The sequence below is a fragment of the Lactuca virosa genome, chromosome 4, assembly GCF_052849685.1.
Source record: "Lactuca virosa cultivar CGN04683 chromosome 4, Lactuca_virosa_CGN04683_v6, whole genome shotgun sequence".
Classification (NCBI taxonomy): domain Eukaryota; kingdom Viridiplantae; phylum Streptophyta; class Magnoliopsida; order Asterales; family Asteraceae; genus Lactuca; species Lactuca virosa.
Window position 1 is genome coordinate 11,372,694 of NC_136429.1, and position 17,024 is coordinate 11,389,717.

General features: G+C 32.0%; 4 protein-coding genes across 5 annotated transcripts; 2 read left to right on the top strand and 2 right to left on the bottom strand.

Annotated features, from left to right (window-relative positions):
* The first annotated feature begins 374 nt into the window (after window positions 1–374).
* On the top strand, window positions 375–2,778 carry LOC145169329 (BOI-related E3 ubiquitin-protein ligase 1-like). Its single transcript, XM_079087904.1, has 4 exons — window positions 375–589; window positions 1,418–1,546; window positions 1,655–2,016; window positions 2,097–2,778. The coding sequence occupies exons 2-4, from the start codon at window positions 1,450–1,452 to the stop codon at window positions 2,637–2,639; spliced, it is 1,002 nt and encodes a 333-aa protein (XP_078944030.1). The 5' UTR covers window positions 375–589; window positions 1,418–1,449; the 3' UTR covers window positions 2,640–2,778.
* Window positions 2,779–3,075: 297 nt separating this feature from the next.
* On the top strand, window positions 3,076–6,403 carry LOC145169331 (type 2 DNA topoisomerase 6 subunit B-like). The gene is made up of 12 exons (XM_079087908.1): window positions 3,076–3,362; window positions 3,447–3,555; window positions 3,758–3,841; window positions 4,133–4,159; window positions 4,252–4,360; window positions 4,444–4,519; window positions 4,628–4,648; window positions 4,766–4,959; window positions 5,068–5,209; window positions 5,312–5,511; window positions 5,577–5,691; window positions 5,887–6,403. The coding sequence occupies exons 1-12, from the start codon at window positions 3,327–3,329 to the stop codon at window positions 6,205–6,207; spliced, it is 1,434 nt and encodes a 477-aa protein (XP_078944034.1). The 5' UTR covers window positions 3,076–3,326; the 3' UTR covers window positions 6,208–6,403.
* Window positions 6,404–7,960: 1,557 nt separating this feature from the next.
* On the bottom strand, window positions 7,961–10,797 carry LOC145169330 (ADP-ribosylation factor 2). Of its 2 annotated transcripts, XM_079087907.1 has the most exons (8): window positions 10,643–10,790; window positions 10,507–10,574; window positions 9,439–9,606; window positions 9,253–9,323; window positions 9,060–9,179; window positions 8,788–8,906; window positions 8,503–8,584; window positions 7,961–8,225 (listed from the first exon to the last, which is right to left on the bottom strand). In XM_079087907.1, exons 3-8 carry the CDS (start codon window positions 9,584–9,586, stop codon window positions 8,220–8,222), a joined length of 546 nt encoding a protein of 181 aa, XP_078944033.1. In that variant the 5' UTR covers window positions 9,587–9,606; window positions 10,507–10,574; window positions 10,643–10,790; the 3' UTR covers window positions 7,961–8,219. The 2 variants fall into 2 exon arrangements, with proteins under 2 accessions (XP_078944033.1, XP_078944032.1); XM_079087906.1 differs by lacking the exon at window positions 10,507–10,574 and having other exon boundaries at window positions 10,643–10,797.
* Window positions 10,798–14,790: 3,993 nt separating this feature from the next.
* LOC145169332 (uncharacterized) lies at window positions 14,791–16,626 on the bottom strand. Its single transcript, XM_079087909.1, has 5 exons — window positions 16,464–16,626; window positions 15,576–15,882; window positions 15,398–15,502; window positions 15,269–15,316; window positions 14,791–15,175 (listed from the first exon to the last, which is right to left on the bottom strand). The coding sequence occupies exons 2-5, from the start codon at window positions 15,834–15,836 to the stop codon at window positions 14,933–14,935; spliced, it is 657 nt and encodes a 218-aa protein (XP_078944035.1). The 5' UTR covers window positions 15,837–15,882; window positions 16,464–16,626; the 3' UTR covers window positions 14,791–14,932.
* Window positions 16,627–17,024: the final 398 nt, after the last annotated feature.

Consider the following 17,024-nt stretch of genomic DNA (forward strand, 5'->3'; position numbering starts at 1 on the left):
TATGAGGCGATAACGAAGGATAGCTCGGTACTCCACAGGAGACATATATATATATATATATATATATATATATATATATATATATATATATATATATATATATATATATATATCCAAAATTATAATTATAAAGGATACAGAATACTTATCTAACATGCCTCTAAAAAATAAATAAAATTCAAAAACATTTAAAACATATCACGTCCAAATAAAAAGTCAAAGACAGAGAGAGATGAATCGAGGAGCGTGATTCCAGAAATTTGCTGGGTCGCGTGTTCTGTGGATCCCACCATCTACGTATTTTTCAGCTTTTTATTTATTTATTTTATATTAAAATTAAATATAAAAAACATTTAAAACAAAAATTAGAATTTTTATTTCTCAACCTCCATCCATCATCTTCTCCATGTTTGCGTAACCACCACCGCACCGTTCAATTATTTCTCCCCCATCACCTTTCCCTATGCCATACCACTTCTTCAATCAGTTACTTTCCTTCTCTCTCTATACTTCCATAACTTTCTCTCTCTCTAAAAATCTCCAATTGTATTAGATTATACGCTTCTATCAGATCGCTCACCGTTTCGAGGTATGATATCTCCGTTTCTGAATTTCTCTTCCGTTTTCTGATTTCTTCTTGTTATTGTAGTGGTAGTGATGGTGGTTCGTGTATTGAAATGGTTCAAGTAATGATTTTCGTGTTTTGTAGTCTTCCTGCTTGTGATTTTGTAGGATACAGCAAGTTTTCTTGATATCTGAGGTAGTTTTTGAGTGCTATTCTGTTGATCGACGGATTGATTGGTTCCTCTTTCACGGATTTTGATTTTCTAATGCTTGATATGTGTTTTAGCGTGTTCATGGAATGTTGCATTTTTTGTAATTTCGACTCCTCATTCTTTTAGGATGCTGTGTGGTTTTCGGTTCTATGTTTTGCTGTTTGGGTAGGGATCTGGTTTCTGATTTACCTTCCAGCAGTCTCCGATCACGCTATTTCCCCACACCGTGTTCATTTTGCCGACATTATACATTCTGTGGTCAATGGCAACTTGCGCTATAGTTTGATTTTTTCTGTACTATGACGCGTTGGCTCTTGGCTGGATTTTTGTCATACAATACTATATATAGTTTCGTTTTTCGTGAGTATATTCCTAGTTACCTACTTGAAGAAACCTCTTACAACTGACTTTTTTGTAATCGTGGTGATCTAGTACCCCTGAGTTATGAGTTTTAGGTTCAGAATTGTGCATATATACAAAAATCATCACTATTCGACCTTCAAATTCTGAGATATCTGTGTGGAATCTTATGTTGCTGCCCTGTGTGCATAAACTGCTCTATGCAATAAAGACATTGATTTTAGCATTGGCAACGAATTTCAATTCAGAATCTAACTGATTTCCCCATTATTGTATTGTAGATCCGATTGACTGAGTACTGTTTTTTTGAAAGATGTTGGGAGGAAGCAACACCAATTCATTAGTTCCGATCTTCCTTGATGAGAACATCTTCCAGTATCCTTCAAATCAATTGCAGCTGTTTGGAAATGGTGAGTTTCCATCATTCTAACTTTCTAACATAAAGATTAATGAATCACTTTTATCTGATCTTTGTTTCTACATATATATATATATATATATTTTTTTTGATATGACAGTTCCAGCCACACATCATGTTGATCCAGTAAATTATTCTGGTAGAGAGCATAACAACCCTGCCTTTCTGCCCAATAAACGATCAAGAGAAGCTGATACTAATTTAATGCAGAAAAAGCTTCAGATATCATTGAACCAGAATTTTTATAATGAAGAATCTGATCGCCCATCAAGCATTCCAAACCCACATACTGTATCCACTGGTTTGAAATTATCATATGATGATGAGGAGAGAAACTCCTCAATCACTTCAGCAAGTGGAAGCATGACTGGAGCAACACCACTTATGTCTTCTTTTGGTGATAGTGTCACAACTGAACTTGATCGACAGAATGAAGAACTTGAAAGATACATTATGCTTCAGGTACTAATTGATTCTCTATTTATCACTTTAATCTCATTTGGGCTTTCTATTTATAACTTTGAAATACTGATATTCAACAGGGAGAAAATATGGTGAAAGGAGTGAAGGACATACGACAGAGACACATGGCTTCATTCCTAACTTCCATCAGTAAAGGAATAGACAAAAAGATACGCGAGAAAGATGTTGAGATCGAAGCCATAAACCGTAAAAATAAGGATCTTGTGGAAAGAATAAAACAGGTGGCAAATGAAGCCCAAAATTGGCACTACAGAGCAAAATACAACGAATCAATAGCCAATATGTTGAGAGCAAATCTTCAGCAAGCATTAGCACAAGGAAACGAGCAACAAATAAAAGAAGGATTTGGTGATAATGCGGATCTTGAAAATGATGCTGTGTCTTCTATAGATCCAAATAATTACCTTGGAAAGTTTGATAATCATAATTCTAATCATAATGGTGTTATGATATGCAGAGCGTGTAAGGTGAAGGAGGTGTGTATTCTTGTGATGCCATGTAGGCATTTGAGTTTGTGTAAAGATTGTGATAGTAGAGGTGTCAATGTTTGTCCTGTATGTCAAGTTGTGAAAAGTGTTGGTGTTGAAGTGTACATGTCCTAATTAAAATATCATCAACATTCAAACTAGGTTAGGCTTGTGTTGTGATGTCGAATGTCGATGATGAAAGTTTAATTTGTGAAATCAAGGAATTGGTTACTTGTATATTCTATAAGTATATGATGAGATTATGCAACCATGATATTTGGGGGTGTTTGATGCTTTAAGAAACAAATTATCTTCTTTCATTCAATTATTTTTTCGTGAGAAAGCAAAGGTCCTTCTCAAACCTTAAAAGACGTGTTTTCTTTTTCTAAACTCAATTTCCTTTCATTGCGAATTGCACATGTTAAAATAGCTTTTTACTAGCCACATAAATAAATTTTGTTATAATGAAGTAAGACTAAAGTGCTACTAAGTATACAACATAAAAGAAAATTAACTATTAACACATTGTTTTAACCTAATTTAAAAAACTCTTTGCTTTCACAAATTTAACCAATTATCACGATCTACCACCCTAAGCCCACTGTAGCTCCAAAAATCTCGAAATTGCAACAACACAATTCTTTCTTTTGCGCGGGAATTACTTACTTCTATCGTCAAAAGATTTCCGTTAGGTTTTTGCATCTTTTCATAAACGAAATACAAACTCGTTGTTTTAGTTGCGAGATTTAAGGAACCTCAAATTCTATTGATTGCTCTCAGTTTCCTTTTTTGAATCAAGTTTTCTTCACATAGGTTTATCATATGGACGCTTCGTCTGTTAGAAATCTCTGCCGATATGTAATTTTAATTGCTTTCGATTTCCATCCCAATTCAAGTTTTATAGTTACGATTTTAATTACATCTGTGCAAACATTATTTCAGTTGATTTCGTCGGCGATTCAACGATGTCGTATGTCAGGGGAACTTTGTCGATTATCCGTCGGTCTGAAATCGTTTCCACTTGCCAATCCTCCTTTAGTTCGTATCTCAAGTACTTCGCTATCTCTGATTCTGTGTATATTAGTTTGAATTTAGCTTTAACTTATGTAAATCTATATAATAACTTGGCTGATCATAGAATCATCGAACTTGCATTTTATAGATCGATTATTATACCTACGAGTTTGTCTTTCTCGTCATCAGTTTATTATCTCTTTTGTTATGATAATATTTTGCCTTCATGATATGAGTAGTTTCTGACACGGGAGTTGGAAGCTGCTTGGAGGAGTTTCAGGATGTGAAGTATCTAAGTGATTCATCATTGAATCAGATACATGGTATGAACTTAAATTGGCAGTATATACGATTTCTAGATCTCTCAAAAAAAATGTTACATTTGTAACTTGTTTACTGAAGATCATACTGAACATCATCATGCCATTTTGTTTTTAACTTCTTATTATGAGAGTGTGGAAGGAAGCGATCGATTCTATCCATTTAGATCTACAAAGTTCTCTGAACCATTGATACCTGCTACTTTTTAGAAAATCTAACATAAAATCCTGGAGATCTCTTTCAATCTTATTATATAATAATCAACTGATGAACAGCTTTGCTATTCCATGCAGATGGAGTTATATCAATCGCCACTACCAGTAAGTATCATTCTTCTTGGATTACATTTGTTGATTTAAATTTAACTAGTGCATTTAGAGAGATTTATTTTGTCATCATTTGAACTTTACAGGAGTTTGCGATAATGAAATATTTCACTACAATATAGATCTTAAACAAAAAGATTGCACAAAAAGGCTAGCAACATTACCTCTAACCCCCAAAAATGGTGCAACATTCAGGCATGCTATTAGCAACAAGTGTTTTTAAATTAGTTTAATTCCATAACCATCCAGACATTCATTTCTTGATTGCTTTCTTCCAGTGGGACTGAAGTATCATTCTCAACATTTCATAGTATTGATGTTTTACTAGAAGACATTACTTGCTTTTTCCAGAAGGTTAGTTGTTTCATATCAACAATGCAATGACCCAATAATCTTTTATTCTTTTTGGCTACATCACCTAATATTTTTCTTTTTGTGCTGTTTGTATGATCAATTCTGCAGATGCTCATTATGAAGATTCCTGTAAGTATCAGTTCAAACTCATTGTTATTTTCTTGAAAACATTGCTGTAACCATTGTTCATTCTTCAATCTGAATGACTCTACTCTGTATTTTATATATTTGTTTTTGTTTTATCAGAAGGTTGGAATTGAACTGATTGTTGACAAGGTAGAATTTCCTGAGCACCAATGTGCAAATGTTATAGTGGCAAATGAGTGCATTGACTCACCTTCAGAAGCAAATGCTGAATGCCTCAAGTCAGGCCTTGTGGATTATGTTCTCAAGCATGGGAATAAAAAAGACAGTATATGCAATTCTTGCTTCACAATCGAGTAAGTTGTAAGTGGATAAGATCTAGTTAAGGTAACTGTGTTAGTCAGACCACCTGATTATTATTGACCACACATTTTCATCCTGTTGCATTAATGATTTTTTGTTAGGGATCACTTGAAAGTAGGAAGTGGGGAGGTCTACAAAAGTTATAGGAATACTGAAACAACAATAGAAGCTGTGGTTATAATCAGTGACTTATCAGAGATGATGGATCCATCCTGTTTCAGGGCATATGGTAGTAAAACCGAGGTCAGAATAAAAAAGATAAATTTTTTTATTAAAGTTATTTGAGGAAATGACATCACATTTGTTTCTATTTCTTAGAAGTTTTTATGACTACTTGCATTTCAGGTATTATACTTCAATGATTTCTCACCTGGAATAACTTGTCAACCATTACTAAAAGCATTAAAAACCATTGATTGGAAAAGCTATGGACTAAGCATAAAATCCATATCAGATGAAGATGGTTGTGCTTTTATTGAATGGGACAATTTGCCTCAAGATTGTCATATTGACATTGCTATCCACTCTCATCATAACAAATATCCATAAATTACCTTTTTTCTATATTCTTTTTACCCTTTTGTATTCTTTTTCTTTGTATTTTCTTAACGTTTACCAAGCGTGTGAATGTTGATGGAAATCTTGTTAAGAAAGCTGTGAAGCTTGCATTGAATGACTTAAAGAAAAAGAATGCTGGTGTTCTTCTCAGTGCACATGCAGTTAAGGTACATTTAACTTTTTTTTAAAGCCAGAAAAGATGCTTTTGTATAAGTAGGGTTAAAAATTAAAATGGTTGGGTGAAGAAAAGGTTAAAATTTCTGGAAGGGACCGGGTCTGTAATTTTTTAGAAACCACAGGGACTAAATTTGTAGTTTACTCTAGTTTCTTACTTGTAACAGTGTGTTTGTTTGTTATTTTAGATTCGCAGTTATGCTCCAGAGCTTGCGAAAACAATTGCAAGCCTGATTTCAACCTCAGATGACTTGAAATTTAAAGGAGAATGTGCTTCTATTCTTGGCCTACATTCTTCTCATCATGATACAGAATCAGAATCCATTGAAGATAACATTAAACAGAGGCTTACTTCAATTATAGACCAGAATGACAGACAACCTCAGACTAATAAGAGAACCAGAGAGTCTGCACCTCTTCTTTTTAATGATGACTGCTTTCAGGAACCAGAATATGCTGCATATCAGGAATATGAGGATGAGGTAAGCTTTTCTGCTTTTGATCAATAGAATAAATACATCTACGATTTCCATTACCAACTCTTCTTTTAATATAAAATATACCATAGTTTACGATTTCCATTACCAACTCTTCTTTTATACAAAGATTATTTGAAAAAAGGGCCGAATACATACAAGATATAACAATGGACTTTCATTTAATAGTGTTTTATAGCATTGTACTTAGAAAATATACTGTACTCAATTATTATAATGTTTACGATTCAAGTTGATGCTAATTTGCTTCTCAAAAAAATTGTGCATCAAATTAGAGGTGGTAATGCTGTTCAATCTGTGTTAATTTGGTAAAAAAAAAATATTAGCTGGAAAAGAAATGGATGAACTGACTAAAAAAGTGCAACATTAAATGGGTGCAGCTTCTTTTTTTCAACGAACTTCTTAAATTATTTTTATGCGAAGAAACAGATTATTGTAAGAATAAAGTTTGGGTAATCTTAAACACTAGTTTTTCAGACAAAGGTACAGCAGGAATTCAATTCGTTTTGATCCGTACCAAAAACTAGTCATTAGACTTGTCTAATCTGTTTAATTAATCTATTTTATGCTTTAACATACATTTCCTAACAGATACTTGTTCGACATCATTAAATAATTTATGAGATTTTATAATACAATTACACTCTATGTACACCTTATGTCCTTAACATGAGGGAAGAACAGAAGAAGACGAAATGAAAGATTACTCCGCTAAAATGTAAAAACGCAATTGGTCAGTCATTATAGTGCTAACTTAACGGCTAAATAACTATAATGTTAATCAACTTAACGAAAGCTAATACATATAACAGTTCCAACAGCTGATAGGAAGTTTCCAAAATGAAGATGATTACATCGCTCTTTGCAATTTAGATAAGTCTAAAATTGCATCGGATAAATTTATCCCAGACAAATCACAATCTAAAGTTCAAAAGCCCTTGATGAGCTCCATGGTTTTTAGAATTAATTCGAAGATGTCATTGGTTGCCAAAAGAACTGAATCCATTTCATGTCTTTGATAGGCCTTAATTTTAGAAGTCTTATTAAGAGCATCCACAGCGGTATTGCAAATGAACTTGCAAACCTCTGTGAACATGACATGACAAATTCAACTCAGCAAGTTCTTGCAAATATAGAAAGACTTTCAAATGCAAAAGTGGGTCCCTCCACTCATCAACTTGCTACTTGCTATATTACACATCTTTAAAACATTATCTGGTTTCGTAGTGGCAGTGGAGACCACTTTTGAAAGATGAGTGTTATTGTACTGATGTGAGTAGTCATTGCAAAGTTGATGTGTACAATCGAAAGATTAATGCATTGCACTGATGTGGATAGCCTAAGTCATCCACACCTGGGAGTCGATGGTGCAGCGTGCAACTTGCTCTCACAATTTTATCACCACATTGGTGATTAATTAATTTTCTTTTAACAAAGCTTAATTTATTATTACTTCAACTTTAATGTTTTAAAGAAATAAATAATTTTACAATACTAATATCTTTATTTTTTTTCAAATATAATAGATTGCTATAAATTTATATTTCTTTAATATTATAAATGTTGTCTTATGAAAAAAATGTTTTTAATAAAGTATTTGGGTTGGCTTGGATTGCTATTGGACCAACAAATACAAAATAAATAGTATTTTAAAAAAAAATAGGGATTAGTTTTTTTTTTTTTTTTGAAAAACATATAAATCTGACATTAATAAATCTGTGTTTAAAGTGATTAATCAAAACTCAAAAGTCAAAAGCTAGAAACAAGACAAAAAAACAGACAGACATATAATACCTTTAAAATACTTGCAGCAATCCAACCAAACATCGTATCATACATGTTCCATAACTGTCCTATATTTAAATGCAAAAAAATAATAATAAAAAAAAAAACCTTTTTTAACATAATGTTTCATAACCTCTCGAACCTCTACATCACAGACAGAAGAACGAGAACACCAAAGTGACTGACCATACAAAAAGCAAAACTTGCCTGCCTCCTCAAAATACAATCACCTCCTCAGATCATGCCTGTTTAAATCATCACCAAAAAAAAAACAAATAATGTCAAATTTGCACCATCACCATAATACATTAAAATAAATAAATAAAAGAACACCCACAAGGCCACAACACGACACGTTCCTTTTTAATGACAGTTGCGAAAATGTCAAAAATTATATATATATCGTTGTTTAAAAAAATGAGTGTTTAAAACAAACTGCAGTGTTTCTTTGGTAAAGAAATATGTTATAGAAATAAATTATTTTATTAGAAAGAGGTTTAGAGTTTAGAGTAGAGTAGTTACCTTGTTAGCAATGTTGTTGGAGAGCCAGTCCAAACCTTCATAAAGTCCTTCCCCAGAAGTAGCACAGGTGCTCTGGATGTACCTGCAAAAACAAATGAGCTTTTATTAAACTTATACAAAAAGAAAAGAACAACATGTAATATTCACGTTATATTTTTATGCAATTATAACGTATTCACAAAAAAAAGAGCATATGTGATTTTAGAGTCAATATAATTAATATATATATATATATATATATATATATATATATATATATTAAAATGTTGCAATTTATTTATTTACCAGTGGCGTTGTCGGAGGGAGTGGAGACCAAGCTTATCAGTGATTTCAGCAGCATTCATTGCATTTGGCAGATCTTGTTTGTTAGCAAATACAAGGAGAACTGCATCTCTTAGCTCATCCTACAATCAAATCAAATATCTTTGATTATAAAACATTATAAAGGTTTGATTTCTTGTAACAATTTTAATACCCATCAAGATACTTAAAAAAAATAAAAATAAAATTTAATACCCATCAAGATACTTACAAAAAATAAAAATAAAAAAACTTACTTCATTCAACATCCTGTGCAACTCATCTCTTGCCTCAACAACTCTATCCCTGTCATTGCTATCAACCACAAAGATAAGACCCTGTGTGTTCTGGAAATAGTGCCTCCATAGTGGACGAATCTGCACCATTCATTCAATTCATGATCATAAATAGATGTATCGAGGTCAAGAAATCTAGAAACATTTATTATACCTTGTCTTGACCCCCCACATCCCAAACTGTGAAGCTTATGTTTTTGTACTCAACAGTCTCCACATTAAATCCTGAAGAAAAAAACAACAATTGGTATTTGATATTATTAATTACTAAAGTAACACAAGGTTATAGTTGGGAATTATTTAATAAATAAAAAAAAGACATAGTATTACATATACATACCAATGGTAGGGATTGTTGTGACAATCTCGCCAAGCTTGAGCTTGTACAAAATGGTGGTCTTACCAGCTGCATCGAGACCCACCATCAATATACGCATCTCTTTCTTGGCAAACAACCGGCTGAAGAGTTTGGTGAATGTAAGCCCCATCTTTTATCTGATGAGGATCCCTACACAAAACACTAGATATATTCAGATTGTTTGTGGTAAATACAAGATGCTTCAGGGAAGAACTAGTTTCTAAATCATCATTCAAAGTTGCAAAGGATCCAGATTTAGGTCTGAACAAATACTATATGACGCCATGAAGATTGAAGGAATGGATCTTTCTATGAAACCTATAATTTTCAGATCAGAGACATATGGCAGTTGAATTTTCAAACAGAAATCTGCTTAAGCAAATCACAGTTGATAGACGTGAAATGATAAAGCAAAAACAGATTGTTGTTCCTCCAGGGGAAACAAATCAATTGTAGCAAAGTGCATGTTATTGTGGACGGATACTTCTGTTTAGTTCAATCAATCGAGATAATTAAACGTATCCCCAAGCACCTCAAGTAAGAAAATAAGAGGAGCATAGAAATGTCACAAAATGTCGTTAAACATGTTGTGATTCAAACAAATAACAGATCAAACTCTTAAAATCTAAATTACACACATGAAACCGACAATCGTCCAGATGAAACATAGCATGATAGATCTAATGAGAACGAACGACCACCACTGCATTGAACCAAAAGCCTACCAATACAGAAGCAAAAGCTACGATCTAGATTCACGCTTTAACAAAATAGTTAGTTATAATAAACAGCGATGTTATACATATCAACCTCTCCAACCTAAAATATTCAGATCGGAAAACAATATCTTCAAACCTTCAATCAGAATTTAGAATGCGTAAATCGAGCCCTAATCCGATTAACGAAATCGCCAATTTAGAAGACAACACTCGTTAAAAAACGTGGAATTTCAAGTAACTAAAGAGAATTTTATCAAAAAAAACTCTCAATAGCAACAAAACAAAAATCAGAAACAAACTGTTGAATCGATTAGCACCATAAGATGATGACCTGCGATTAACAAACTCTGAATTCAACGTATAGGCGATTTGATCCGAGAGAGAATTGAGAAATGAGAACTGAGAAACGAAGATTCAGATTCAGATTCAGATTCAGATTTAGATTTAGATTTGGAATTAGAGTTTACCTGAGGCTGAGAGAGAAGGTTTGTGGAGAGCGATCGATCGATCTAAAAGTGAGGGAGGGAGAGGAGAGGTAGAAAGAGAGGCTCGTAAAATAAGGAGGTGTGACGCGTCAACGGAGATGAGTGACCATCAACAAATTTTCTCCTTTAATACCCAAACTGCCCTTTCCATCACCCCAAATACCAAAAGAACAACCACATCGATTCCCAAATAACAAAAACTACATGTCTATGAATTCTTAAAAATTATCTTATATTATTTTCCACACACAAAAATCATCAAAACAAATAAACTTTAGTACCGATATGTTAAAATATATCTTTTTTAGTACGAGTCAAGCAACATGCCAAAACAGATAGCCTTTATACACGTAGGATCGAGTTGGATTTGTTGTTTAAATATTTAGATATTACTTGCTACAGTAACAAACTATGTTTTTCTTATATATATTTGATAATTGTTTTTTTACATGATCTAGGATTTAATTCACATGTGATATTCAAAATCTAACATTTTTATTGGAAATAGCATGTTTAATTGTTTTTTTTACATGATCTAAGATTTAATTGGTTTCTAACAAGTAACAAGTCTTTTGACAAGTAAATGAAGAAATAACGTAAAGAGGGTCTTATCATGATGATGATCCATTTTTTTTGGGTAGTAGACTACAGTTAGGGTCGATCGTTGAAATTGTTATTTCATAATTAATGTCAATAACATAATCAATTTCAACATAATATCTTTGTCGGAATTTTTATTACATACTTTAACATGCACAATGTACGGATATTCACCTAGTATATTCATACATGGGTGTGCAGCTCCACTCGGGCCAATCTTCCCACTTTTTTATCTTATGCAACATTTATTAGCGGTTTTTTTTATTATAGATTGATATCTTCTTGGACTGTATAAGGTAATCAATTATTATCATTGTACACATTTGGTTATTTGGTTATTGACATTTATATTGTTCGCAATTTACCGCTTTTGTTCAGAAAATGCCATTAACTTTTTTTTTTGTTTTATTAAACCTTTTTACAATTTTTTTTTGAACTTGTTTTACAGTTTTTAATAACATTTTTACACCTTAAAAATTTAAACTTTTTTTTTACAGTTTTTTTATGACTACATGACAACTTTTTAAAATTTTTGTTTATATTTCTACTAACGTTTCCACGTTTAACTTATTTGTTTAGGTAAATTACTATTATATCGAAAATAAAAAATATATATTAATATAAGTGCTATTAAAAGTTTCAACTTTTTATAAAACAGAATGTATCTTTATAAAACAAAATTTATTCTTACTGCATATTAAGATGATCGTCGTTTGGTTTGTAACGAAATATAGATAACCTATATTTTTATTATCGTAGTATAATCAATAGTTTATGGTACATACATAATGTATTTGATGCCGGTTCAAAGCTGATATCAATATTGTTGTGGTTGCTTTTGGATACAATCTACTATTTTTTAACATGTTTTTATTGTATGTAGGTATATTTTTTATCCCATGTTTTTTGGATAATTATTAACTATGTAGGTTATTTCAACATAACCAATCATTAATGGTGAAACAATCTTTTTGACATTTTAGACGAAAACATAATCATTGTTCTGGAATCATACACATTGAAAACAAGGATGATTATCATCTTTCTCCTTTTTTTTTTCGTACAACTTCCATCATATATAAATCCATGACTTTTTTACCAAAATATATATTATAAGAACTTTTTTCAAGTGATAAATTAGTGTAACACATTTTTATTACTTATTCATCTTACACTACAAAAACAATATAAGTTCTTGTTCAAGGTTTAGACATGCTTATCCACCAATCCATTAAGATCTTATGGGTATTGATCATTCTGGTATTGTTTGGAACAAAATGGAACTGAAAAAACTAAAAATACAACCGAAAACAATGTTCAAACAAAATGGTTCGGTCCCAAATAACATACAAACTTTTGGTTTTATTCCTCGGAAAATATAACCATAAAACAATGTTCTTTAAAGTTTGAAAAATGAAATATCTTGAAGAAAAAAATTGGCTCGCCTCTGGTCCCGGACCAAATTATGAAAGAAATTCTAATAAAAAATCCATTCAACTATAGCCGGTATCAGACTATTGATATTGTTTCGGTTCGTCCAACAAATTCATCATAAAAAGGTAAAATCGTAACCTATGGTGGCCCATGATGAACATTTGTTTATCACGTGTGGGTGACAATCACAGAGCACTAACAATATTTTAAATATATAATATTTGCACTTTAAATATCTTTTATGAAACTCTGCATTTTAAGTGTTAAACTTTTATTGTCGGACAAAAATTTGGCATATGATCCAAAAAAAGGTGAACCTAAGACAAGTTCGCCAAATGACTGGTTATAAATGAAGATTTTTTTTTTGGGATATATACACTAAAGTCTCAATATTTTCATCGATTTGACAAGAAAGTCCTAAACTTTATTTTTTTGACAGTAAAGTCCAAATTACCGACAGTTTTTGACACTTTTACCCTTTTTATCCGGTTAGCCGGTAATTAGGACTTTTTTTGTCAAAAAAAAAGTTTAGGACTTTCGTGTCAAATCGTCAATTAGGACTTTACTGTAAAAAAAAATAAAGTTTAGGACTTTCTTGTCAAATCGTTGAAAATATTGGGATTTTAGTGTATATATCCCTTTTTTGGTTAGAAATTTAATGGTATGATACTCTTTTAAGCATAAGAGTTATTGAAACCTTCTCTAGTCAGCTCGATCCTATTGAAATACTTAACGTTTGCTTCTTGTTAAATCGTTTTTTTAATCTCAACAAATTGATTTTGAAAAAAAGGAGATAATCAAGAAAGAAAGAAAGAAAGAAAGAACTAGGATTGTGTTCGCTTTTTGCAGTCCAAAAAATGGAGAAATAAGAAACAGCAAAAAAAACGAAATTGCCATTCTTTCCCTTCTCCACATTCACACTTTTTTGACTAGGCATGTGTTGTTTATGTTTGTATAATCTGTCCTAACTAAAGTCCCAATATTTTCAACGATTTGACAAAAATGTCCTAAACTTTATTTTTTTGACAGTAAAGTCCTAATTGATGATTTGACAAGAAAGTCCTAAGCTTTATTTTTTTGACAAAAAAGTCATAATTACCGGCTAACCGGAAAAAAGGGTAAAAGTGTCAACAACTGCCGGTAATTTGGACTTTACTGTCAAAAAAATAAAGTTTAAGACTTTCTTGTCAAATCGATGAAAATATTGGGACTTTAGTGTATATATCCATTTTTTTTAACGACAAACTAAATAACTTACTCTTAAATAACATTTGTCTCCTAAGAAACTTAAACTCATGACTTCTCATTTGAGATAGTCACTCCTTACCGCTAGACCAAAAAACCCTTTGGTACAAAAATTATTAGTTAGAAAATGAGTAAAATTGGATAGGAAGTTGTCCAATAAATATTAAAGTGTTTACTATCTTTTATTTATATGATATAGTATTTATGTAATATTTAATATATTAAATATTTACAAAATCGAAAAGGCACCAATCGAGTCAACCCAACCTAGATCAAAATAACACCATACCAATCCACCCTGTCAATTTGCCAACACTTCTAATAATAGACAGCAACCACAACATTGTGAAAAACTATTATTCCCTCCCATGATGGGATTTTGTAAAGTTTTTTCCTATTTTAATTGTTCTACAAAAATTTATTTACAAGGATTAAAGTCTTATTACAATACTATAGAACCCTAACTTTTCATTTTTTTTTTTAAAAAGAACTTTCTCAAAAGTACAAAATTAACGCAAATTTTGTGTCAAAAGTAAAAACCCTTAAAAAGGTGGAAAAGATTTTTGAAGATAAATGACTTAACTATTACATACTCTAATATTGTGTTTATACACATAACAATGTTTTTCTCAGATTTGAGTATGTTGATAAAAAATACATTTGTTTGATTTAACTAACCATTTTTGATGATAAACTTGTTTCCTCCTAGCTTTGAAAGTACTTATATTATGCAAGGTAACCAATTTACCTTTTTACCATTGTTCTGACCATATGGATCAGAGTCTAGCTTTTTTTTCCATATACCCTTATATATAATTTTTGGTTATTTTTTTACATCTATAACACAAAGCTAATCCAAACAACCACAATCTTTGATGTATTCAAATCATCTTAAGAAAGCATACCAATTTACACTAAGAACAGTCCGAAATCATACAATGACAACAAAGAAAGATTCGTTTCTTCAATGAACAAGAATACAATATAATAATATCAACAACTTAAAGCAATGGCCTCCAAAAGGGACCCCATAAACTGCATTTGTGTTTCTTCATTGATTCTTGAAAATGGAGGAACATGTACAAATAGAGACTTGTGACCTCTCTCTTCTGCAAAACGGAGGGAATGATAGTATACATAGTTACACACAAAACGCCCTGCATCATCAGAGATCATTGCATCATAGCCCTTCATCTTTTTCAAGAATTCCAAGATTGCATCAATCGAGCAACCAGTCTTGAAAAACAACAAATCAACACACATTTCATTAGTAGTAAGTTCTATGTTCCTTAAAATGATTATTATATAAAAACAATACATGATTATTACCTCTCGTATCCGAGTTATTCCTCCATCCTCTGGGACAATTGGAACCCTCTGCAAACAAATGAATTTAGGTGTAAAAGATTAATTAAAATTTAATATTACAAAGCAAATTTATTGATAAAAAAGAAGAACCTTGGGTTGCCAACCAAGCTCATCTGGACAAGAGAAGGTAGCTTCATTTACTGCTTGTCTTTCAATGGCAAAGTTTGATGCTCCTCCATTCAACCCCATATGAAGCTTAAAAAACAAACAAGAGTTCATGAATATCAACTTGAGAACAATTGAATTTGTATAATTATATTAATCTCACCCACACAACTTCTTTGGATCCGAAATTGTTTTCATTTGAAACACTTGATTCCAGAACCTTCTGAAGTGTGGTCAACGCACCATCTCCTGCAGTCTCAAGAATAGTGCAGCTGCCTAAAGAAACACCAAGGGGTAAACCTGTCTTTTCTGTATAACTTTGTAAATTTGAAACTAATGTTTCAGTAGGATTGGTAGCAAAAACATTGAACTTCTTGAAGCCAGTCACATGAATCACAACACTCTTTGGCGCTTCTGAACCCATTTCCTTCTCACAATCACAGCTTCAATCACCAATCCTGGCTGATTTCCTATATAGGAAGCAACAAATTTGCACCAAACATGATTAAAACCACTAACCCTAAAAAGGAAATAAAGTTAATAGCGGAAATGCTTATCCAGTTCATTCAATTTAATTTAATCAAAAAGCAATAATGCAAAAGCGAATTTATGATAAAAGCAACGTGATCATCTCCCAACCTAATAATTAACGCGCAATTATTCCAATCCGTAGATGATCCGAAATCCGATTGAAATACCTAAAAAGTAAAACCTAAACGGAATTGCTTAATGGTATCGTAAGGAGAATCAACTGAGGTTTAATCTAATAGTAACCTCAACCACTTTTAAAAAACTTCTCAAAATGATTTGCGAAACACAAAAGTCAATACATTAACATTAAATCAGACGCTACAAAACTTTGTAATTAAACTCGGATATACAGAGTTCATGAATAATCAATAATCGCATCAAAACACTCACTCCAGTGCCAATTTTGAGTCAAATTAAATCCTCACATATATGATATACCTATATCAACATTAGAATCATATCCAAAATTAAGGCGAAACCAAAATTATTGATCATGGTACAAAGATAAAGAGAGAATTACCTCAATCACTGACAATCCACGAGCTCTCACTCCGATGGCCGACGAGATTTGGTGGACTGAGTGAGAGAGAGAGAGAGAGAGAGAGCACTTTGGTGGACTGAGTGAGAGAGAGAGAGAGAGAGAGAGAGCACTTTGGTGGACTTTTAAGTCTTTTTATAGCTAAAATATGGAAGACCTGCTTCGATAAACTCTAATGTCGTGATCCATTATATTAAGCGTAAATTTACAGATTTTGTCCCTTTGTTATGTTAATACAAGTTTTATTTTTTTGTAAATGAACAAATTACTGAAATCGTCCGTTAGTTAAAATTACACATTTGGTCCTTACTGTTTGATTTTGGTAGTCCCTCATAAACATAAAAAAAGACTATAATGCCCTTTATGTTTTCTTTTTTCTTTTTTTATTTTTTTAGTTATTATTTATTAATTTAAAGGTGTATTAATATAAGAGGTTCCACCATTACCACCACCTGTTGATGTCAACCACCAACTACTACCATCAGAAACTCACCAGACACCGGAAACTACCACCGGTGACCGCTAGCCGCCACTTGCCCACTC